Raw genomic sequence first — 25,164 nt, 5'->3', positions numbered from 1 at the left:
TCCCCTCAACCATGGTAAACCCGCCCTGCGCCCCCTCCCTGGGGCCAGCCCCCCCCTGCATTCCTGGGGCTCCCCTCAGCCATGGCAAACCCACCCTGCGTCCCTCCCTAGGCCCAGCCCCCCCCATTCCCGGGGCTCCCCTCAGCCATGGCAAACCCGCCCTGTGCCCTCCCCAGCCCCTCCCATTCCCGGGGCTCCCCTCAGCCATGGCAAACCCGCCCTGCGCCCTCCCCAGCCCCTCCCATTCCCGGGGCTCCCCTCAGCCATGGCAAACCCGGCCTGCACCCCCTCCCTGGGGCCAGCCCCCCCCCATTCCCAGGGCTCCCCATGACCATGGCAAACCCGCCCTGCGCCCCCTCGCTGGGGCCCCGCAGCCAGCCCCTGCCCCGTCCCTGCTGATTCCCCTCAGCTAACACCCTGATGCCGTGACACACCCTGCACACACAGGGGTCTGGGCCTGGCTGGCTCAGGTAGTCCAGCACCGGGGGGTGTGGGTCCGGCCATGGCTCCTATTGGCACCGATGCTGGGCTCCCACCCGGCCGAGCCGTGCGTGCCGTAGCCTGGCACAGCTGCTTACAGGGAGGCGTTCCTAGCTCCGCCCTTTGGTCGTGATGCCCCTGGTCCCACCGCGCTGGGCGCTGAGTGCAGCCTGGCTGCTCTGCGCCGCTAGCCAGTGGTTACTCACCCATGCGTCCCTTACATCTCAGGCCCTCCAGCCCCAGAGCATCTGGTCTCATGGTGCATTGCAGCCTGGCCGGGCCTGGGGCAGGCCGTGGCACTGCCTTGCACAGCGCTGGGGCTAGCGACAGCAGGAGAAATAATGACAATTAATGACTAATTGCTCTTGTCCACACACCCAACAAGCTGTCTCTAGCCCCCTGGTGCTGAAGGACCAGGGGGGCGAAGCCAGGGACCCACATGCCACAGCTGCAAGGCATGCCTGTCCTCGCCGAGATGGGACTTGGGGTGTGTGTGGGGGGTGAGGGTCCTGTCTTTTTCCCTTGGTGCATTGGCTGCATAAGCACATTCCTATGAAATTCAGCGCTGCGCGATGCCCCGAGATGGCCGTAGCCCCTCCCAGCCACATCATTAGCACCGTGGTAAATCAGGAAAAGCCCTGGAGAGCAGTAGGCCCATGAGACCTGCATGCAAGGGCCTGTGTACCCAGGGCAGAGACACAGCCCCTTGCTTGGCTCAGGACCCCAGCTCTGGCTCACCAGGCCTGAGCAATCATTGGAGGCGAGTCAGGCCCCATGAGTGGTTTCTATGGAAACCCTGTTCGAAATTACATTAAAAAGAAATTAAATCAGCAGCTTTTCTGCTTGGCAAGAAAGTGGGGGGCAGTGGAAGGAGGCAAATGGGAGTGGGGGGAGACATGTGGGGGACGCAGGGGTGTGATTTGTGATGGGGCTAGAGGGCAATTCCCCTCTCCCACCTTGATTTGCCCCCCCCCATTATCTTTCACTCCCCTCTCACCCAGTTGTTGCAGGCGATAACATAATTAACTCTAATGCTGTATATGATGGCACAATTCCCCCCCCCCCAGCCACACATGATTTTGTCTGACTGATGCCTAGGAGTGGTGGGGGAGAGACAGGGTGATTGGGATAATAAATGGGGGGGAGCAGTGAGACGGGGGGGGCAGCACCAGTGGGGGATGGGCAAGCATGCCCACCATTGCCTCCGCCCCCGCACAGAGCGTGATGCAGGACGCTGCAGCCCAGCTGGTTGGTGCAGGGTGCAGGGCACTGGCAAATCCTGCTTTTCACAGTGCTCGTTGCGAGGGGTGGGGCACAAACACCAGGGTCCATTTGGGGCATAGGAACAGCCAGTCCTGTTCTCCCATGTGGGGCCAGCTCGCAGCAGGGAGATCTCAGGGAGCTGGAACTCTGGCGGCTCATGCCACCCAGAGGTGCCTGGGACTTGGCTGCTGGGCCACATGCCCTGCCCCCACCCCAGAGATGTGCCAGGCCCCCAGCCAGCACGGTGCTGGCAGGTCCCTTCGTGGAGGATGTGACGTTACTGACGTAACCGGTAACCGTACAGATCATTGCTGCAACCACTGTTATATATTTGCAGAAAGAACAGGAGGACTTGTGGCACCTTAGAGACTAACCCATTTCTTTGAGCATGAGCTTTCCTGAGTTACAGCTCACTTCATCCAGTGTGTTTTGTGTGTTTTGTTTCTAAGTAGCTTCAGTGAAGCATTTGGTCAGCTTCTTGAGAAGGGACCAGTCTCAGCAAGTGCCCAGTCAAGAAATACTTAGCTGTCTATGAAATTTGGGAGACGCCAATCCACATCTGAGCCTTCCTGAGAAAGTTCAAACTAACATGTAAAAATGGCGTGGGCCTGTAAAGAACTGAGCCAGGCATGGACCTGTGACTTGCCCATGTGACTCCAGATGCCATCTTGCTGTGATCTTGCAGGGGAGAACCAAGGGGTTTCCACCCACAAAAGAAAGAATATAAAAGGCTGCTGCAGCTCCTCCATTTTTGTCTTCACTCCTGCTTCTTGCCTCTGGCAGAACTTTGCTACACGCTGCAGTGCTGAACGAAGGTCTGAGAACCCCTCCCAGCTGGGGATGTTCTCCAGAGACTGGATTTGAACCTGCCATTTATTCCATCACTGCTGCAAGCCTGAACCAAGAAGCTGGCCATTACTGGATGTCACTGATTCCATTGAACCAATTCTAGCTCTCATCTATATTTCCTTCCTTTTATGAATAAACCTTTAGATTTTAGAGACTAAAGGATGGGCAACAGCGTGTTTTGTGGGTAAGAGCTGATTTGTATATTGACCTGGGTCTGGGGCTTGGTCCTTTGGGATGGAGGGAACCTTTTTTCTTTTACTGGGGTGTTTGTTTTCATCACCATTTGTGCCCATAACGAGGGGCACTGGTGGGGCTACTGGGAAACTGGAGCGTCTAAGGGAATTGCTTGTGTGACTTGTGGTTAGCCAGTGGGGTAAAACCAAAGTCCTCTCTGTCTGGCTGGTTTGGTTTGCCTTGGTGTGCAAAGGAACCCCAGCCTTGGGCTGTAACTGCCCTGCTTGAAGCAATTTGTCCTGAATTGGTCCTTTCAGTTGGGTCCCACCCAAGCCAGCATCCTTACAGAGGACTCCCCAGAGCAGCTGGCCCTGGCTGCTCCGTGAGCAGGGAGCCCCAGCACAGAGGGGAAAGCCACTTAGCAGCTTCAGCACTGCCTGGGGCACCACCAGTGGGGCCCTGCCCAGTGGCCCTAGGGGCTGCTGCGCTGCAAGGCTTTGGAGCTGGGCTGTCAGAGGATGGATGGGCCAGTGGGCTGGGCACTAGCCTTGAGCTAAGACTCCCAGGGTGCCCTTGGGCCTCTCGGGCTCAGGCCCCGGCTGTATGGTGGAGGGGGTTGCCCTGCCCTGAAGGGTACAGGGGCTGGGCTCAGCAGAGTAGGGGAGTCACCTGGGAACTGCCAGCACAGTGCCATAGACAGACACTGCCCCTGTTGGGCAAAGCCTGGTCTGACCCTGACTACTGGGGTGTAGCCAAGGCTAGGGACCCACCCTGCCCGAGCCGTCCACCTTCTCTGAGCTGCCAGTGGCCAATTGCCTGAGGCCTACTTGCCCAGCACCTGTGATTGCTGGAAGCGGTGGGGGGCAGATGCCAGGGTGGTGGAACGGGGGAGGAGTGGGAATATTGCGGCATGTTGCTGGATGGGTCCACCCAGGCTGGGGCAGCAAGAAGGGACCTGGAGGGGCTGGAGCAGCTGCAGCGGTGCGCGGGAGTAGGCTGGGGAGTGTACAAGGTGTAAGACACTGGACCCCCCTGCCCCAGCCTGCAGCCAGCTGCCACCCCATGGCTCAGGAGCTCCCCTCCCGCCCCATGCAGACCCCCCCACTCCCCTTCTTAGCCCCCCCATGCAAAGCCAGCATCTGCTGCCAATGGCGCTGTCTGAGGGCTGCCCCCAGGCCCCTGGTGGCAAACCAGGCACAAGGCCTGTGTAGCTGGGGCCGGTAAATGCCAATGAACCCCCATGCTGGGCTGTGGTTGCCCAGTCCCTGGCCTGGCTTTGGGAATCTTGCCTTGTCCCCCGCTAGACTCTGGTGGCCTCCTCCTCCCCCGCCGCCAGCTGGCCTTTGAGACTCCTCCCCTGGCCTCCCACACAGCTCACAGGATGCCACACTATTCAAAATAGCATTTGTTTTATTTGGAGTTTGTTACTCTGCGCAGGTGATGGTATAAATACATTCTGCACTCAGCACAGCTCCCCTCCTACCCGAGACTCTGCATCGCCTGTTCTCCCCTAGTGTCCTGCTCTGCCCCCACATGCCCTCCCTGCCCCAAGGCCCTGCTCTGCCCGTTTTTGGGGAGATATCCCCTACATTGCCCTCAATGGCATGAAATGGGGAATGCACACTTGGCCGACCATCTCACAATGGGCCTGGCCTGGCTCTGGTCTCCTTTGACCCAATTGGGATGGGGCGGGAGGAAATAGGTCACAGAGCCCTGTGGGGAGGAGAGGACTCAGGCCCTGGGGGGGCGGGATCAGGTGGCAGAGCCCTGGGGTGGGAGTCAGGCCCTGTGGGGGAGGGGCAGAGAGCAGAGCCCAAGGGTGGCGGGAGGGTGGGGGGCAGATCCAGGGGAAGGGAGGCGCATGGCCGCAGCTCTGGCTTGGTCCTGTGGAGCGAGCGAAGCGTGCCCATGTCAGCCAGCAGCCATGCAGGGGGAGGCAGGAGCGGCCTAGCCATTGGCGCAGAATCTGCAGCCCCCCATCCTTAGGCTGAGCCTGCTCTGCAGAGCTGCTGGGAGAGTGGGTTAGCCCCTGGCCTCTCACTGGCTGGGGCCCAACCCCTGCACCCCCCGAGCCCGCTTGTGTCCGGACACTGATGCCTGGAGCCATGCCGCATCAGCTCGCATGTGGGCAGGCGCTGCCTCAGGGTGCCTCTGCCAGGGCCCCCCTCCCCTTGGCACCCTAGGGCGCATCCTCGGGCACAGCCATGGTGTACAGTTCACTGCTCCCGTGCATGGAGGGAATGGCCAAGGGCAGCTTGTGTCCAACAGCCCGGGTTCAACGCAGCCATGGGTCTCTCCCCCTCCAGGGCGATAGCTGTGTTTGGGCTCGAGGGCTGCTCCCCCGGGGCTGCCCCATGCAGAGTCCTCCAGTGCTGAGAATGGAAGAAACTCATATCACCCCAACTTTACCCAGCTGTGCTACATGTGCCTGCTAGCCCAGCCCTGGGCTCCCCCACAGCCCTGACAGTGCCCCTCCATCCTGCCCCACAGACCTGGCCACTCCTGAATGGTGACTGCTAGAACATTGAGGTCTTTCTGGGAGGTAGAGAAGTGTCTAGCAAGGACTGAGCTGAGATGTCAATAAAACTTACCCTGAGCCCCACATACTGTGTGACCCCCCCCACACCATTCACTGCACTACCCAAGTAGGTGGCCCCCTCCCCCGGCACGACCTGAGTCCTCTCCACACCAGGCTGGGTGAGCCAGGGCTCTCCTGTGCAGCTGGCTGATCCCGTGTCCCTGCACTGACCAACAGCAGCTCCCACAGGTGCAGAGTGGAGCCAGAGGCACAAGGCAGGGACAGAGGCAGAACGTGGCAGGCAACAGGGCTGGCGAAGGATGGGAGCAGCAATGGGACTGGCGGAGGGCAGTAAGATATGGCAATGGCAGTGGTGAAAAACATCAAGAGTTGCAGAGGATTGCGGGGAGGGGAGCTGGCAGAAGACTGGTGTTGGGGGGGGAGCCGTAGAGGACTGGGGCAGGGCTGGCAGAGGACGGGGGCAGGGATGTGGGGGAGCTGGCAGAGGATGGGGTGGGGGGGAGCCAGCAGAGGATGGTGGGGAGGGGAAGCTGGCAGAGGATGGGGTGGGAGGGGGCTGGCAGGAGGTGGGGGAGCTGGCAGACAGGGGCCGGGGGCGGGGCCGGCAGAGGACGGGGGAGTTGGCAGAGGATGGCGGGGAGGGGGCCGGCAGGGGATGGGGCGGGGGAGTTGGCAGAGGAGGAGCCGGTGGAGCTGGGCGGTGGGGTAGCCAGCGGATGATTGGGCATTAACAGGATTTAGCAGTGAGGTGGCGGTGTAGCAAGGTATCAGTGAAGGGGTAGGGGTCCTAGGCCGGGCGGTGCGGTGGGGACGAGGCGTGTGACGGGTGGCAATGGCTGTTGGCAGCGCAGAACGACGATCACTGACTTGGGCCATAGCACACAAGTTATTTGGCTGAAGTACACAGACATGAACAACTGGGGAGGGAAATATCAAAAATAGAAAAGAGGGCTGCATGGCAGTCCCGCGGGTACGTGCCCTGCCGGCCCAGGCTGCTGGTTTGGTGGCATGGCACAGATGGTCTCTCTTGGGAAGGCAGCGAGCGGGGGCCTGGCTGATGGGAGCAGCGTGGCACACGCTGAGATTCTAACTGGCTTTTTTACTTTATATCAAGAACACCTGGTTTAAAATCTTTACAAAGGACAAAACGCAGCGACTCTGTTAGTGTGTAAAGAACTAAAGATCTGCTTAAAAACATCTCTGCAAAGAGACACGACCGACACAAAAGAGATTCTCTGCAGCAAGAGGAGCAGAGGTGCTGACCCCCACACCTAGGGTTGGCCTGCCAGACTGGGCACTGAGCCCTCGCCCCCCCCAGTGCCAGACCAAGCACCAAGCCCTCACCCCCACCCCCCAGCGTCAGACCGGGCACCGAGCTCCTCCGCCCAGTGCCAGACCAGGCACTGAACCCCCGCCTGCCCGGGGCTGGACCAGGCACCGAACCCCCCTGCCCAGCGCCGGACTGGACACTGAGTCCACCCACCCAGCAACAACCCGGGCACTGAGCCCACCCACCAGTGCCAGTGGTCCAAGGCAGCTGCTTCACACCACAATTTGATAGAGTGCTGGAGCCTTTTCCATGGCACTTTGAATGGCAAATTTCAATCAACCCCACAGGTCCAATGGAAAGAGAATGCCAAGGACAGCTCCTAGCCAGTCCCCAATGTACTTGGGCAGTAGGGAAGAGGGCTCCGGGAGGCACCACCTCCCCAGGGGTGCAGAGTCCTCTAGTGCCATGTACAGGCCAGGGGGCAGGTGCGCCATCACCTCCTCCCCAGGCGGGTCCTTCTCACTGTCCTGCATGGGGGTTTCCAGTGGGATGCAGCATGCAGGGCTGCGTGATGCTCTCTGCACCTGCTCTGCTGTCCGTTCTCCTGCACCACTCTGGCTGGGCTCTGCTGCCCTGGCGTCAGCCCTCTCTGCACATGGAGAGTCAAAGCACTTTACAAAATAAGAACAACAAAATAAAGAGCGAGCTGGAGGGGCGAGCAGCCCATCTGTCTCGCACCAGGGGTCCTGCCGGCCCTGGGGCTCTGCTCCGCCCTGCCCCGCCAGGTGGGTCCATCTGTGTGTGCTGCCCAGTCTGCATCCGTCAGCTCCCGCAGCCCCAGCCTGTGTCCCCGGTGTGCGTGGGTGTGTGCGGGCATGGGTGGGCACAGCCCCTGGAGCTATACCCTGGTGGTGGAGTGTGAGTGCGGGAGCCCCGTACTGTTGAACCCTGCTGCAAAGGTGTTGTAGGGGTGCAGGGTCTGCAGGCCCACCAGGGAGTTGGGGATCATGGTGATGGTGTTGGGGGTCATCAGAGGGATGTCGTCTGGGGAGCGGCGGAGGGTCAGCGTGTAGTCGGGCAGGGAGGTGAGCCGCAGGGCGTCGTGCGCCTGCCCTGACTCGCATTCGTGATGGGCCTGGTTCATCTGCAGGGAGGGGATCTCCTCCTCAGGCGTGTGGCCAATGTCGTTGGGGGCGCTGCGCTGGGGGCTGGGCTGGCGGTGTGTGTCCTGCCGGCGCTTGTCCTTGCGGTAGTAGAGTGCGGCGAAGGCCAGCACGTTGAGGAAGAGCAGGGAGGCGCCCACAGCGATGGTGACGCTCAGCTCGGTGGAGTAGTCCCGGGGGTTCTCGATCAGCAGTGTCCCAGCCTCCTGCTCCGGGCTCCACTTCTCCCTGGGGTTCTCGCTGTTGTAAGCTGGGGAGATGGCTGGACGCTTGGTAGTCCAGATTTTGCCGTTGGGCCGGCGGGTGATGTGTGAGTTCTGCGTGGCGTCTGGTGGTGGCACTTTGGTGGTGGTCGAGGTGTAGTGGAACATGTCGTGTAGGTTGTACAGGTGGGGCACCAGGTGCTTCCAGAAGGCCACCTTGGTGGCTCGGTAGTGGTCTCGCACTCTCGGCTTCAGGCCAATGTGCAGGTACAGCTGGTCGCGAGGGTTGTACTTGGACCACGCCACTTCCTCAAAACGGTTGGCCTTGGTGTGAATGAACTTGGTGTCCTGGGGGACAGGCTTGTTGGGGTCCCTGGGAAACACAACAGAAACCGTCCATGTGGCACTGGAGAAGCACGTAGAGACAGGGCGCTGCACAGAGCTCTGTGGGAGAGCCACACTCAGACGGGGCCCAGCCCGGGCTTGGTTTGCCCATTGGAAGAGACCCTACCAATGCCCTAGAGCCCCGGACAGCGCAGAACGGCCCTTGCTGGTGTTCATCAATCCTGACCCACAGCCCCTGCTGGCCCAGCTCCGCCAACGCTCCTTGATTCTGACCTCGGTTCTCATGCTTCCCCTCATTGCCATAGCTGGACACCTGACTGTAGTAGGGGACTCCTGCGCAGACAGTGAAAGGGGTGAATGTGTAACGTGGGCTTAAGCTAAACCCACCCCCATCCCGGCTCTTGTGAAATCTCCGTTGGATTCAGCCCTCCAGAATGGCAAGTAGGTGCCTGACCCAGCTGAGCACCAGGCTGCTCCAGTCAGAGCTGAGTGGGCTACGCTAACCCCGTGCAGTGTAGCAACCCCCTCCGAATGGCACCCATGTCTCTGCTCGTGGGATTTCCCAGCATCCTCGCAGTGCCTCAAGAAATGTCACCCCTCCAAGGCTCTGCCTGTGCAGAAGGCTCCGCAGTGATGCCCGCCCCCCTGAGGAGTTCCTGTCAGGGCAGGATCCTCACCCTAATGCCTGACTCCTGGCCCCAGAATACGGTAGGGCCCCGCATGCCCCAGAGAGAGGGTGTGCACACACAGGGAGGGAGGGCATGCATAAACACACACACACACACAGGGAAGTGTGTGACCGAATGCACCCCTGCATTCACACCCTACACATCACTGTAATAATCTTCGTACAAAATATGCCTTATGAGGTATCATTTGAAAACTAGTAACTCACTGGTCAATAATACAATGGTGACATGTGCAGCCACATTCTACGTAAAGTCAGGAACATAAGATGAAATTACGACTGAAATGTGTTTACCAGACAAGTCTGGGGAGGGGGTAAGCCTGTTTCTCAAAGACACTGTTGCCAGGTGTCATCAAAGTTGATTGGCCATCACCAGTTACCTGGCCATTCTTTGGCCATGTCTAGCTCATTAAGCCTTAGTTACTGGAAAGTGTTTTAGCTTTATTTCTCTCGTAACCATTTCTCATGTTACTGCCTTACACCTGTATTCTTTCTTAAAATCTAGCTCTCTGTAGTTAAATAAATAGGTTTGTGTTTTTAAGCAGACCTAATCCAGTGCTGTGTTGACACTGAATGCCAATTAAAGTAGCAAACTGTTGTGCACTGACCCCTTACAGGGGCAATGGACCTCTAATATCTGAGTTGCCCGGGAAAGAACTGGACGGTGCAGAAGACACGTTTTGGGAGAAAATTCAGGACTGGCCGTGTGTCAGGGTCACCCTACAGGTAGCAACCAAGGCTGTGGCTGAGTGTGGCTGGGGGATGAGTGCTGCTAGACCAGGGCTCCAGCTACCCACTGTGACGTTATTGACATAATCTGGGACTGTACAGACCGTACAGATCATTGTTGCAACCAAGGTCTGTAGTGGCACAAAATCTTGTATAAAGGGGGTCAAATAAGGTGTCTAAGACAAGGTTATAGTTTGCTGGTTAGGATTATGCTATCCGTATGCATGTATCATTGTTGTATTTAAAGATATAAGTATTGGCTCTGTACTGTCTGTAGTTGAAATTTCTGCTGTGCTTCTGGGTGACACCCCAGACAAGTTGGTGTCAGCTCTGCCTAGCCTGCTGGGTGGCCCATTAAGGACCATCAGCGACACAAGTGACCCATTGAGAGAAGGCAGACACGCCTGGGGACTCAGCCAGGTGTGCAGGGACCTGCCTAGGGACAGAACTCTGAGGTGTTTCCAGGCCATGGGATGGGCAGCTTGTCCTTGGGACACAGAAAGCAGAGACCACATGGCAAGAGACTATACAAAGCTGCTGCAGCTCCTCCAGCTGGTCTTCAATCCTGCTTCCGACCTCTGGAGGGACTTGGCTACACTGAAGCTTTGAACAAAGGACTGAATGACCCATCCCAGCTGGGGATGTTCTCCAGAGACTGGATTTGAACCTGCCGTTTATTCCATCACTGCTGCAAGCCTGAACCAAGAAGCTGGCCATTACTGGATGTCACTGATTCCATTGAACCAATTCTAGCTCTCATCTATATTTCCTTCCTTTTATGAATAAACCTTTAGATTTTAGAGTCTAAAGGATGGGCAACAGCGTGATTGGTGGGTAAGAGCTGATTTGTATATTGACCTGGGTCTGGGGCTTGGTCCTTTGGGATGGAGGGAACCTTTTTTCTTTTACTGGGGTGTTCGTTTTCATCACCATTTGTGCCCATAACGAGGGGCACTGGTGGGGCTACTGGGAAACTGGAGCGTCTAAGGGAATTGCTTGTGTGACTTGTGGTTCGCCAGTAGGGTAAAACCAAAGTTCTCTCTGTCTGGCTGGTTTGGTTTGCCTTAGAGGTGGAAAAACCCCAGCCTTGGGCTGTAACTGTCCTATTTTAAGCAATTTGTCCTGCATTGACACTCTCAGTTGGGTCCTGCCAGAACCAGCATCGTTACACACACAAACACTCTGGGTGTGCCCTGCACGCTGGTGGCTGGTTGTGAGAGGGAGCTGTAACAGCAAAGCGTGTTGAGACCCCCCCAGGTTATGGGGCTGATGGTGACACAACACTTATTAGTCTGGGTTGCACCCCAGAGTGTGAGTGTGCAAACACACGCACACACAGAGGGAAGATCTGCAGACACACTCTCCTGCCACACTAACACAAAAGCTGAGTGAGGCTCACGCACGCACACACACGGGAGTGCCTGTGGACACACCCAGGGACAGGGCGCACGCGCACACACGGGAGTGCCTGTGGACACACCCAGGGACAGGGCGCATGCACACACACGGGAGTGCCTGTGGACACACCCAGGGACAGGGCACACGCACACACACGGGAGTGCCTGTGGACACACACCCAGGGACAGGGCACACGCACACACACGGGAGTGCCTGTGGACACACCCAGGGACAGGGCGCACGCACACACACGGGAGTGCCTGTGGACACACCCAGGGACGGGCGCACGCACACACACGGGAGTGCCTGTGGACACACCCAGGGACGGGCGCACGCACACACACGGGAGTGCCTGTGGACACACCCAGGGACAGGGCGCACGCACACACACGGGAGTGCCTGTGGACACACACCCAGGGACAGGGCGCACGCACACACACGGGAGTGCCTGTGGACACACACCCAGGGACAGGGCGCACGCACACACACGGGAGTGCCTGTGGACACACACCCAGGGACAGGGCGCACGCACACACACGGGAGTGCCTGTGGACACACACCCAGGGACAGGGCGCACGCACACACACGGGAGTGCCTGTGGACACACACCCAGGGACAGGGCGCACGCACACACACGGGAGTGCCTGTGGACACACACCCAGGGACAGGGCGCACGCACACACACGGGAGTGCCTGTGGACACACACCCAGGGACAGGGCGCACGCACACACACGGGAGTGCCTGTGGAAACACACCCAGGGACAGGGCGCACGCACACACACGGGAGTGCCTGTGGAAACACCCAGGGACAGGGCGCACGCACACACACGGGAGTGCCTGTGGACACACACCCAGGGACAGGGCGCACGCACACACACGGGAGTGCCTGTGGACACACACCCAGGGACAGGGCGCACGCACACACACGGGAGTGCCTTTGGACACACACCCAGGGACAGGGCGCACGCACACACACGGGAGTGCCTGTGGACACACACCCAGGGACAGGGCTCACGCACACACACGGGAGTGCCTGTGGACACACACCCAGGGACAGGGCGCACGCACACACACGGGAGTGCCTTTGGACACACACCCAGGGACAGGGCGCACGCACACACACGGGAGTGCCTGTGGACACACACCCAGGGACAGGGCGCACGCACACACACGGGAGTGCCTGTGGACACACACCCAGGGACAGGGCTCACGCACACACACGGGAGTGCCTGTGGACACACACCCAGGGACAGGGCTCACGCACACACACGGGTGTGCCTGTGGACACACCCAGGGACAGAGCACACGCACACACACGGGAGTGCCTGTGGACACACACCCAGGGACAGGGCGCACGCACACACACGGGAGTACCTGTGGACACACACCCAGGGAAAGGGAGCAAGCACACACACGGGAGTGCCTGTGGACACACCCAGGAACAGAGCGCACGCGCACACACGGGAGTGCCTGTGGACACACACCCAGGGACAGGGCTCACGCACACACACGGGTGTGCCTGTGGACACACCCAGGGACGGGCGCACGCACACACACGGGAGTGCCTGTGGACACACCCAGGGACAGGGCACACGCACACACACGGGAGTGCCTGTGGACACACACCCAGGGACAGGGCACACGCACACACACGGGAGTGCCTGTGGACACACACCCAGGGACAGGGCGCACGCACACACACGGGAGTGCCTGTGGACACACACCCAGGGACAGGGCGCACGCACACACACGGGAGTGCCTGTGGACACACACCCAGGGACAGGGCACACGCACACACACGGGAGTGCCTGTGGACACACACCCAGGGACAGGGCGCACGCACACACACGGGAGTGCCTGTGGACACACACCCAGGGACAGGGCACACGCACACACACGGGAGTGCCTGTGGACACACCCAGGGACAGGGCACACGCACACACACGGGAGTGCCTGTGGAAACACACCCAGGGACAGGGCGCACGCACACACACGGGAGTGCCTGTGGAAACACCCAGGGACAGGGCGCACGCACACACACGGGAGTGCCTGTGGACACACACCCAGGGACAGGGCGCACGCACACACACGGGAGTGCCTGTGGACACACACCCAGGGACAGGGCGCACGCACACACACGGGAGTGCCTGTGGACACACACCCAGGGACAGGGCGCACGCACACACACGGGAGTGCCTGTGGACACACACCCAGGGACAGGGCGCACGCACACACACGGGTGTGCCTGTGGACACACCCAGGGACAGAGCGCACGCACACACACGGGAGTGCCTGTGGACACACACCCAGGGACAGGGCGCACGCACACACATGGGACTACCTGTGGACACACACCCAGGGAAAGGGAGCAAGCACACACACGGGAGTGCCTGTGGACACGCCCAGGAACAGAGCGCACGCGCACACACGGGAGTGCCTGTGGACACACACCCAGGGACAGGGCTCACGCACACACACGGGTGTGCCTGTGGACACACACCCAGGGACAGGGCTCACGCACACACACGGGTGTGCCTGTGGACATACCCAGGGACAGAGCGCACGCACACACTCGGGAGTGCCTGTGGACACACACCCAGGGACAGGGCGCACGCACACACACGGGAGTGCCTGTGGACACACACCCAGGGACAGGGCGCACGCACACACACGGGAGTGCCTGTGGACACACACCCAGGGACAGGGCGCACGCGCACACACGGGAGTGCCTGTGGACACACACCCAGGGACAGGGCGCACGCGCACACACGGGAGTGCCTGTGGACACACACCCAGGGACAGGGCGCACGCGCACACACGGGAGTGCCTGTGGACACACACCCAGGGACAGGGCGCACGCGCACACACGGGAGTGCCTGTGGACACACACCCAGGGACAGGGCGCACGCGCACACACGGGAGTGCCTGTGGACACACACCCAGGGACAGGGCGCACGCGCACACACGGGAGTGCCTGTGGACACACACCCAGGGACAGGGCGCACGCGCACACACGGGAGTGCCTGTGGACACACACCCAGGGACAGGGCGCACGCACACACACCCCCTCCACTCACAGGAAGCATGCACATACACACATCTGGGGAGGGCGTGCACACACGCACGTGTGCAGACATACACAGGGAGGTGGACAGACACACACAGGCCCAGGGAGGGCTCAGCATCCCTCACCCAGTCTTGGCGAAGTTGGTCCAGTACGTCATCACCACGGCACTGAGCATGACGTCATTTTTGGAGAAGTTGCAAGGGAAGAGGTCAGTGGGGCCAATCATGGGGATCCCGAAGACATAAGGCACCTCATCTCCATGGGCCGCGTCAGACCATGCGGGCTTCATGAGGCTCTGGCAGTGATGGTAGAAGGCGTAGAAGTAGGTTGGGGACCCGTAGCGGGCATGCAGGTCAGCCGTCACCACTGACGGCTCCACCCACTGGTGGTCAGTGAACAGGGCCACCAGGGTTTTGCGGCGTGTCTCAGGGTTGTCCCTGTCTGCCCAGTCTGTGTACATGAACTTGATGGTCTCCCGCAAAGTGTCCTTCCCCTCTGGGTAGCCATACAGGTTATCCACAAAGTTGGAGACAGAGTAGTCAAAGTCACTGCCTGAGACACCATCCTCAGGATCCACCACGCCCTCCACAAACTTCAGCCCCTCACCCTGGTTCACCCCCAGCATGATGTCATAGTTCAGGAACTCGCCCTGCTCCATCAGGATCTCAGGGTCATCCGGGATGACATCTCCATCGATGACGGGCCCGAAGGCCACGTGGTAGCGGGCTGGCTGGATATCTTGCTCCACCAGCTCCTTGGCACTCTTCTGTCGCAGACAATCCACCATGTCCACAGTGTCCAGCACGTTGCAGCCCACCTTGTCGGCCAGCAGGCTGGTATACTTCACAGGCTGGTAGTTGACTGCCCAGCTGGAGAGGGCAGAGCCGCTCTGGATGATGGCTCTTTGGAAGAGACCTGCAGGCAAAGAGGAGCATGAATGGCAGCTCATGGCAGGGGCACTCTAGGCACAGCACAGAAGGGGCTAACCAGCTCCTCTGTGTAGGAGCCCCCAAACACACAATCATCTCACATGGGGGGATAGAAGCAGGGGCCATAGCTTCAGGAGAGGCCCTTGATGATGCAGGACTGGACCCTGGGGGGCATGGGACATTGCCTGCAGGCCTCTTCCTGCTCTCCTTCTCTTGGTGCGGCAAGAGTGAGATGTGAGTCTGACTGATGGGCACCTAAAGGCTCTCTAATGCAGAGCCCCATGGGCAGCTTGCCTCAGGGCTACATCTAATGCAGCGTCCCCCAGGCCCCAACAATCACAGGAACTTCTCAAAAGTCTAAGTCATGGGTTTGGTCTGTCCGCCCCCCGTGCCTGAGACAATTACAGCGCTGCCAGTGATTTTGGTCCCAGGCCCACTGCGCTAGGTGCTGTAAAACACAGTCAGTGTCTCCTCTGCAACAGGCTGAGTTTATACAAGCAGCTAAGAGAGTAACTCGCTGCAGAGGGGAAACGTGCACCTCACCAATTCCGCTTAGCACAGCCAGACAAGCTGCAGCAGGGGGCAGAGCTCCCTGGGGGGCTGGGCACAGACACACGTCTCACTGTCTCCGCCTGCGTTTGTAGCACTTCCCTTCAAAGCAGCAGGAGTACAGAGCTGCAGGCATGCAAGGTACAGTGGGACCATGCCTGCGGCCTGCAGCAGCAGCCTGCTCAGTGCTACACAGCTGGGGCCTGGCCCCACGGGGCCTACAGGCAGAGCAGAAAACAGAGCTGCTATGCCCTGGAAGGGGGTGATGCTCCTGCCCTGCTGCTGTCCAGCAGCCTCCCGCCCACCTGTCTTGAATAGAGCTCGTGAATGGCACCAGAGAATCCCTCCAGCTGCTCTGCCCTGGCATGACCCTTCACAGTGTTGGTAGCTGGCAGAGCTAAGCCTGTGCTAGGGCAGCTTAACCCTGCATGTCCCATTCAGCTGCTCCCTCTGGGTACCATCACTCTCCCCCCGTCCCCCACGACATACTTCCTGCCCAGCTGGGCCCAGCTGGCTGCCAATGCAGGCCTCGCAGGACACAAAGGAGGCCTTTCTGCTGGAGGGAACACAGGAGGGAGTGGACTCTTGCCCTGGAAAGCAGGGCCACAAAGGCAGTGGAATGCATGGCCAAACTCCAGCTCCACATCAATGGAACTTGTGCTCAGAATACAAAGGGCTCCCAGGAAATGGAGCCTGCGGGGGCTGAGATGGGAGGAGACGGGTCTTGGAGTGCACACCCTGGGGCTCTCTGCTCCTCTGCCTGCTCAGGCCACGAGAGCCCTGGGGGAGCTGAGAGCTCAGCCCCTCTGGGACCTGGCCCAACGGGGATCTTGCTGTGTCCCCTATGCTGCCAACCCAACTCTGTCATGGCACCTGCCAGCAGCGCAATGGCGACAGGACTAAGGTGACATGGCAGCTTCCTGACACCTGTCCTACCAACTACCATTAACCTCCCTGGGCCAGCATACCTTCTGTGTGGCACCAGGGAACTGTCCAGCTCAGCTCCCCGGCCAGGGGTCCTACTGGGAGCAGCAGGAGGGAGCAGGGCTGCTTGGACTACAGGGGACCCTTTGGAGACCGGGATTCCCACCTGGGATTGGCCCAGGGGCCCCGCTTGCCCAGGTGCCAGACTCTGACACTACCGGCGGCTGCTAGTCTTGGCCTTTTCCATAGCAGGCCTGCCCCCACCTAGCTAGGACTTAGCCAGCACGCCCTCCATTCGGCACAAAGGGAAGGGGGCAAGGGGCTGTGATCCCTTGACACTTGTTCCCTAGCTCCAGCGCAGAAGCCCTTCTATAGCTAGTGTTGGAGGAAGCTGCTTCCCAGCCCCAGCCAGTCTGAGCTCTGGCTGAGGCTGGACGCTGGAGGGTACCAGGTCCACGATGCCCATCCAGGAGCATGGGTATGTGTAAAGGCACTGTGACCATCCTTACCCATGCCACCCCCAATCTTCACCTTGTTCTTTGCTGCTCCAGCAGCCCCAGAGTCTCTTGCAGGCTCCTGATTGTATGCGCTCAGAAAAGAGATTTGTTTTTCTTTCTATTTGTGCTTCACAACCCTGTACACACAGATTTTTGTGCCAATATAATGGTGGGGGGGAAGTAACTTTTTAACAACATACTTCTACCAGCACGCTCCCAAGGGTGGCTCAGTTAGCCAGGTAGCGAACATGCCACAGGCAGCTCATCCCCTGCCCATCCAGGAACAGCTATCCCAGGACAAGGCTGTACTGCTTACACTGGACACGTGCAGCGTAGGCATCTGTGTGTGCAGACAAGCCCTTAGCCTTCTAATGTCCACCATTCCTCTGCCCTCGTTTACGCTCCTACCTCTTGACCCCGTCTGGGCTGGATTCCTGGTTTGCCTTTTAGCCCGACTAGGTTCTCTCTTGCCTTCCTGCGTTCTTGCCTGGGCAGAGATTCACCTGTTGCTGCAACTCCCTCCTGGCTGTGGAAACACTTTCCTTGCAAACGCTGAGGATTTTAATGTGTAAATGTGTTTTCTGACGTGCTCCCTCCTGGTTTGAAAAGCTCCACTCTACAGCCAGTGCCCAGGGGCAACCCCGCGCCCAGGATACTGAGCTGCCGTATACGGAATGCTACCAATTCCTCCGTTCCTGCTGTGCCTCCCCCTGCACTGAGAGGGGGCAGGCTCCAGCCCCGGGGGGCTACGCGGCAATCCCAGCTGCCATTGCAGCAGAGGTAACAATAAGAGTGAAGACGCAATGCCAGGGTCTGTAGCTCCTGCACCCTCACTGCTCTGTTTAGCCATGTTAGTGCAGTTACACCGGCAAGTGCTGCAGTCACAGGTGGGCTGCAGCCCCTACACAGGGAGAGCAAATTTACAAGGAAAATAGTCAAAATGTCCTTTGGGCCAACAGAGGCCGGTCTGAGACCAGAGCCGGCTTCCCTCCCCTACGCACCATGCCCCTCCCCACCCTCAGCCACATGAATGAACCACAGTCCCTGTGGCCTACCGTTTGCTGAATGGGAACTCAGACAGCATGCCGCCCACAGTATTTTGCCATCCTCCCCAAGGCTCACAAGCACATGCAGCATTCTGGCACGCAGCAGTTTACATTGTGGGAGCAGATCTCAACAGGTCCCAAGAGCCTGGGCGGTGAGAACTCACTCAGCAGGGCAGCCTGGGCTAGTGCCCAGCTCAGCAGACACTGCCGATGGCGGGAGCTTCACGGTGGCAAACAGCAACAGGTTTTCTTGGAATTTCTTTGGGTTTTTTAAATTACAGAAAGAAAAGTCTGAATAAGTGGAGACGAGGGTGTCCAGAGCCTCAGAGCAAGGGACTGCTTGCCAGGACTCTTAACCACATCCCAATGGAATAGGGCTGGGCTTTCCCCCACGTGTGGCATCTGCAGGGGTACACCGTGCCCCATCTGGTTAGTGACCAGCTGGCTTTCAGGGTCCACACGCAGAGTTAGGAGGGGCCTAGGCACGCAATTGCTCTGGGCAGGGGGACCAGAACTGCCACTTCTGGGATTAGTTTTGCATGACAAAAACATGTATTGGTGTTTGGGGAGCAACGGCACATGTGGGCACTGGGGTTGACTTGGTTGAGCTTCTGATCCTCTCGTGCTTTGCAGGGCAGGGAGCATTTACTGCTTCAGATGACTTGGTGCCAGAAGTTGAATATTGTTTTCTATACATCAGTGGGCAGGGGAACCACCCCGGTGCTCAGTGGCTATCAGCACTGGAGCCCTTGGGCACACAGAGGGTTTCTTTGCAGGGGAACCAGCCTGGTTCTGCTCAGCGGCTGTTGGTGCTGGAGGCCCTGGGCACACAGGAGGTTGGTTCATGGGTTGCCAGGGGACTGTGCCAGTCAGCGTTACTGGCTGTTCACTCCCATAAAGCGGAAGCAGTGGGCTTGTGCTGTTGAATGTTTTCAGCTGTACTTCTCTGGAGGGCTGGCTCAAACTCATGGTTTCTTTATAGCTTAGAGGTCCACGGAGCTTCCCCTTGTAAAGCCAGCTCGAGGCCCCCAAGGGATTGTATGTGGAGGGCCAGTCCTTGCCTACAGACAGCCCCGCAACCTGAAGCAAATACTCACCAACAACCACATACCACACAACAGAACCACTAACCCAGGAACTTATCCTTGCAACAAAGCCCGTTGCCAATTGTGCCCACATATCTATTCAGGGGACACCATCACAGGGCCTAATAACATCAGCCACACTATCAGAGGCTCGTTCACCTGCACATCCACCAATGTGATATATGCCATCATGTGCCAGCAATGCCCCTCTGCCATGTACATTGGTCAAACTGGACAGTCTCTACGTAAAAGAATAAATGGACACAAATCAGATGTCAAGAATTATAACATTCAAAAACCAGTCGGAGAACACTTCAATCTCTCTGGTCACGCAATCACAGACATGAAGGTCGCTATCTTAAAACAAAAAAACTTCAAATCCAGACTCCAGCGAGAAACTGCTGAATTGGAATTCATTTGCAAATTGGATACTATTAATTTAGGCTTAAATAGAGACTTGGAGTGGCTAAGTCATTATGCAGGGTAGCCTGTTTCCTCTTGTTTTTTCCTACCCCCCCACCCCCTGATGTTCTGGTTTAACTTGGATTTAAACTTGAAGAGTGGTCAGTTTGGATGAGCTATTACCAGCAGGAGAGTGAGTTTGTGTGTGTATGGGGGTGGGGGGGATGTGAGAACCTGGATTTGTGCAGGAAATAGCCCAACTTGATTGTCATGCACATTGTGTAAAGAGTTGTCACTTTGGATGGGCTATCACCAGCAGGAGAGTGAATTTGTGTGGGGGGGTGGAGGGTGAGAAAACCTGGATTTGGGCTGGAAATGGCCCACCTGATGATCACTTTAGATAAGCTATTTCCAGCAGGACAGTGGGGTGGGAGGAGGTATTGTTTCATATTCTCTGTGTATATATAAAGTCTGCTGCAGTTTCCACGATATGCATCTGATGAAGTGAGCTGTAGCTCACGAAAGCTCATGCTCAAATAAATTGGTTAGTCTCTAAGGTGCCACAAGTACTCCTTTTCTTTTTGCGAATACAGACTAACACAGCTGTTACTCTGATACATCTCAGCAGTAACTGTCTTTCCTTGGCAGGAGGGTGTCAGGGGCTGGGGCTGGAGAGGGGGTGGAGCACAGGGAGCGGTAGGACAGGAGAATTTACATTATTGAAGACAAAATGAAACCACCCCAGAAGTATGTGGGCAGTGCCTGCTAGCCCCTCCCCATGCCATATCCATCTTGGGAGCTGTCGTGCATTGGCCAGGCCCTGGCGAGCTGCTGCCCTCAAAACACTAGGGCTTGGGCTGCACTTTAAAAATGATGCCAACCTAGCTCTGCTGCTCCGAGCTGTGATAATGTCACGCTGAGTGCTGTGGGTTAGGGCGACCTAGTGCCCCTGTGGAGATGCGGCGAGGTTGACGGAAGGTTTTTTCCATCACCCAGAGGTGGGTTACCTACACTGACAGAAACCCCCCTCTGGCGCTGTAGGAAGCATCTACACTTCAGCGCTACAGCAGCACGCTTGCAGTACCGTGATTTTGCCCCTGTAGTATAGACAGACCCTAGTTCTGAACTCTCAGGCTGTTGTTTCCAGGAGGTGTAACCCTCGTGTGGGTGATGCAGGCTCTTTATCTTGGTGCTGGGGGGATGGGGTGGGGCTCCCAGCCTGTGGGGGCTGTTCCAGGGGGACTCTCGGGTCCCTGCCTGATGTGTATGGTGCAGAGGACAGGGTGTTTTACTCCTCTGCCTGCATGGCTGCCGTCTATTTTCTCAGCCACTCTTGTTTGCGGCAGCTTTAAGGTTCTGGCTGCCAGACGGGGTTGGGAGCGGTTTTAAAATCTATGCAGCAGCAATTACCCTCCTGCTTGTTAATGAGTGTCTGCTGGGTAAAGACAGTGCTGGTGGTTTGTTTCCTGGCAAGGAATCCACTTTGATTTCAATGTATTACATTGGGGGGTGCTTTCCCCAGGGCAGCCTGGTACAGCACATGTCCCTTTCTGCCTTTCACAATGCTGGGAGAGGATGCACTAATTAGTGATTCATTAACAGCTCTTGATCACTTATCTTATTAAAGTAAAACCTAGGAAGCCTATACCCACCTGATCTTTCCAGCTCTGATCTTTGAAGCCCAGCCCCACGTGGCCCCTCCTCTCCCCCCACCCTGCTGCCATGTCTTGCCCCAGAGTCTCTGGGGCAGGGTTATTGTTAGTGCCGCGCCCAGCCCAAGGGCCCTGATCACACATACAAAGACCAATGGCAGCAGGAGCACCAGTGCTCCAGGGCCAGCACGGTTCCCTGGGGCATCCTCGTACACACCGCTGGGCTCTGCACCCACATACCGCGGCCCCAGGGTGGCTGCCTTGGCTCCCCTGTGTGGGGGATGGCCTGACCACATGTCCCAGAACCCAGGCTGCAGCAGGCGAGCCCAAACATCTATACTGCAATGTTTAGCCCCAGGACCCTGGGTCAGCTGACCCAGGCCAGCCGTGGCCAGACCGCCTGTCTTTTACTGCAGTGTAGACTGTCCCCTCAGAGCCGAGCCCAGGATTCCTGGCACAGGTGGGGCTCCTGCAGGGGGAGAGGAAAGGCAGGGCTCGGAGCGGGGCTCTGCTCTGCAGCCTCTCAGGCAGTTACTTCCCCTTCGGGGCTCTCTCCTCTCGTCCACGCTGGGATTTTACTCTGATTACCAAGCAAAGCAAGCGACCTTCAGTAACCCCAGCTGCTGCTGAGGTTTCCATCCCTCCTGGGCCGCTGGCCGGCCCGCTGCTCCGATGGATTGCCGTGTGGCAGGGACAGGAGCAGATGCAGGCCGAACGCCATGTCCGGGGCAGAGAGCTGGCAGCTGCAGTCCAGGGCCCCACAGCCAGTGACCGAGGCAGCCCCCTGCCATCTTTCTCCAGGTAAACAACTCCCCTCCTCCAGCACTGCGGCGGGTGCTGGCCCACTGGGCATGTGCAGGCTCTGGGAAGCCCAGGGGAATGAACGGGGAGGAGCTGGCCGGGCACCATCAGGGCAGATGAGCAGATCATCAGCATTCCAAGCAAGTGTAACTGTTTCGCTAGGAAAAAACCCGAAGCGCTACAGCAGTGGATCTGCCCCGCCAAAAATGATCTCTGCACAGAGCGCGACCCCGCCCTCACAGCCCGTCACCAGCCTGCCCCTGCAGCATTCCTGCGACGGAGAGAGCCAGCCTGCACGCTGCTGAGTGTGCGCACACGCCCACTCACGCCCACCGGCTCCTCGCCCTCCTGAGGTGCAGAGAAAGCCATTCCCCCTCCCACTGACATTCACCAGCTCCAGGGAAATCCATACCCTGCACACACATTACACACCTGCTCCTACACGTGTGTGCACATGCACTAGGAACACACACCTGCTCCTACAAGCAGATTTGCACCAATATATACACACTGACACCTGACTGTATGTCCAATAGCATGCACACAGTCTCCTGCAGGGAGGCACCCGCCTACTCTGTACACCAGTAGCTCTCAACCTTCCCAGACTGCTGTGCCCCTTTCAGGAGTTGGATTTTTCTTGCGTACCCCAAGTTTCACCTCACGTGAAAACTACTTGCTTACAAACATACAAAAGTGTCACAGCATAGTCTTATTGGAAAATTGTTGAATTTCTCATTTTTACCCTATAATTATAGAATACATCAATTGGGATATAAATCTTGTACTTATTTTTCAGTGTATCAGTATATAGAGCAGTACAAACAAGTCATTGTCTGTACGAAATTTTAGGTTGTACTGACTTCACGAGTGCTTTTTATGTCACCTGTTGTACAAGTAGGCAAATACCTAGGTGAGCTGATGCACCCCTGGCAGAGCTCTGTGTACCCCCAGGGGTACATGTACCCCTAGATGAGAACCCCTCCTCTCCACAAACCTGCACCTCCACAGATGTTGTACACATGCAGAGACAGTTGCATGCATGCACACACTTCTGGGAATACACATGAACACACCTGCTGCCTTTGTACACCCAGGATGCAAACCCCACCCCCGCTTAAACACTCCCTGCCGGCATCCAGAGGAGGAAGACATGGCTTTTCCATGTAGCAGCTCCAGCAGGGGCAGCCTAGGGTTTTCCCCAACCAGATCACACACAGGGACATTGCAGCTGCCTCGCCCACGCTAGGAGTCACTGTGCTGAGTGAAGGCGCGAACCCCGCCGTCTTTCCTCGTGCAGACACTCATAAATGCTTCAGGTGCCATAAGAAATAACGTCCATCTGCAGCCTTGTGGAGCAGGGCTGAACAGAGCCAGGCAGCTGGCTGTCATCGCCTTTCCAGAGGTGCGTGCCCGGGTAGAGTCCGTTCTTGGGGATGGCTGCACAGGGAAAGAACTGGCCCAGCAGAGGGAGAAAGCTGGGTCCAGCCCTAGCGACACACACCAGGAGGCAGCGCTCACCTGTACAGTGAGGGGTGCAGAGCACACACCTCTTGAGACGAGAGGTTATCAGAGGAAACCAAGGCCCGTCCCAAAGAGGAGCACTTCCCAGACATGACAGCCCATAGCAGGAGGTGCCCTGGGAGGTGCCATGTCCCACGTGGGGACTGTGCCAGGGCAGCAGGAAGCATGCAGGCTCTGGCCTTCACCTCATTTTGAACCCAGGCCCCTTTGTACAAGCTCACAGCAGGAGTGCAGGGCTGCTCCAGCAGCAGATCTTCGAGAAAGTCTGCAGAGAACTTCGCTTGGTAGACCTGCAAATTTCCTGAACAAAAATGGACCTGAGGCCAGCAAACATGACACCCATGCCCTAGGCACACCTGCGTCCGGGTGACCTAAGGAGGGGAGTGAGACACACAGCAAGGCAGCTGCTGGATCTAGGGCACAGCTCAGCCACAGTACCAACATTGCATGCAGGCTGGACGGGCAAAGGGTGTTCATGTTCTGATATAACCTCTTCCACTCCAGCTTGTGCAGAATGGTGCGGGGGTAGGAGGGGCAGAGTCCACAGCACCATCATACGTATCCTTTGGGAAGCCAGCCACCAGAGCCTGAAGCTGCCTCGTTTCACCAGGGCTACAGCCATATCCAACCAAATGGAGGCCTTTCAACAGGGGGCTTCAAAGCCTGGTCACTAGGCCCTGGGCTGAGGCTGGGACCCCTGCCCTGAGTGCACGAAGAGCTCACAGAGCTGCCAACACATGATGAAGGAAGATGCCTGAGCCAGTAGCCTTTCACCACCCCATCTGAGCTGCACAACTGAACACCCTCCACATCCATTCTTGTCCCCCTGCACCCACTGGGTAGGAACCCACTTACTCAGCCAGACCCTCCCTCCTCAGAGAGGTCTGTCACCACAAACAAAACTCAGACCCAAGCAGTTCTGTGCGCAGCCAGCGCCTGAAAGGCAAAGGAGATTCAGTACCCAGGGTCTGGTAACACGCTCAGAGAGTGGCTCAAGCTCTGTCTTGGTGCAAGCCTCTCAGGGACGGGGGAGGAGCCCCTGGGGCACCGCTGCATAGGCAGCAGGTGACAGAGCCCAGAAGACAACTGTATGCATCAGAGTCACACTAGGCCAAACCCAGCCCTGGGGAAACTGCAGAGGGCTAACCCCTGGGAGGAGCATGGTGGCTTGCCCGTGCCCTGGAGTGCTGGCTGCAAGGATGTGCACATCTGGTGTGCATAGAGGTGGGATTGGAAAGGTCTACTGGAGAGCAGCGGGGTGGGCAGGGCACTTGGCTGAATAGGGATTGGTCCCTCCTTTTCACCCTGCTCCAGGATACAAAAGGAAACACCTCTCGGGAGACACAAGCCTGGCTCCCAGCTGCAGAGGCCAGTGACACTCTCCCTGGCCTCTGATCCGGAGATTACCTAGGGCCTGCACAGTGCATGTCCATCAGCAAGAGCCCCGCTGGGCACTACGGCCCCCTGCACCCAAGTGGAATCTCCTCGGTGTGAAGGAATCTGACCCCGCTAATGCATCACGAAACTGACTGAGTGAGCCAGAAGCTTTCCTGCCTTTGCTGCAGCTGGGCTGGCAAACTTCCCGCACA

General features: G+C 58.1%; 1 protein-coding gene across 11 annotated transcripts in view; it reads right to left on the bottom strand.

The window, feature by feature from the left end:
• NLGN3 (neuroligin 3) overlaps positions 1–25,164 on the bottom strand; it is a 122,280-nt gene that overhangs the window by 10,721 nt on the left and 86,395 nt on the right. For 9 of the 11 annotated variants that reach the window (XR_012160653.1, XR_012160655.1, XR_012160658.1 and 6 more), the window contains 3 exons: positions 14,295–15,084; positions 6,821–8,314; positions 687–800 (listed from right to left, as the gene is read on the bottom strand). Coding sequence is in view for 1 of the 11 variants with exons in the window: in XM_073358647.1 (XP_073214748.1) it covers positions 7,474–8,314; positions 14,295–15,084 (1,631 nt within the window). In the remaining 10 variants the exon portion in view is untranslated. Of the gene's footprint in view, positions 1–686; positions 801–6,671; positions 8,315–14,294; positions 15,085–25,164 lie in introns of those variants that run through there. The other 2 variants (XR_012160654.1, XM_073358647.1) reach the window with 2 other exon arrangements.

The sequence above is a fragment of the Lepidochelys kempii genome, chromosome 9, assembly GCF_965140265.1.
Source record: "Lepidochelys kempii isolate rLepKem1 chromosome 9, rLepKem1.hap2, whole genome shotgun sequence".
Lineage (NCBI taxonomy): Eukaryota > Metazoa > Chordata > Testudines > Cheloniidae > Lepidochelys > Lepidochelys kempii.
This window is presented reverse-complemented; position numbering and strand designations above follow the sequence as displayed.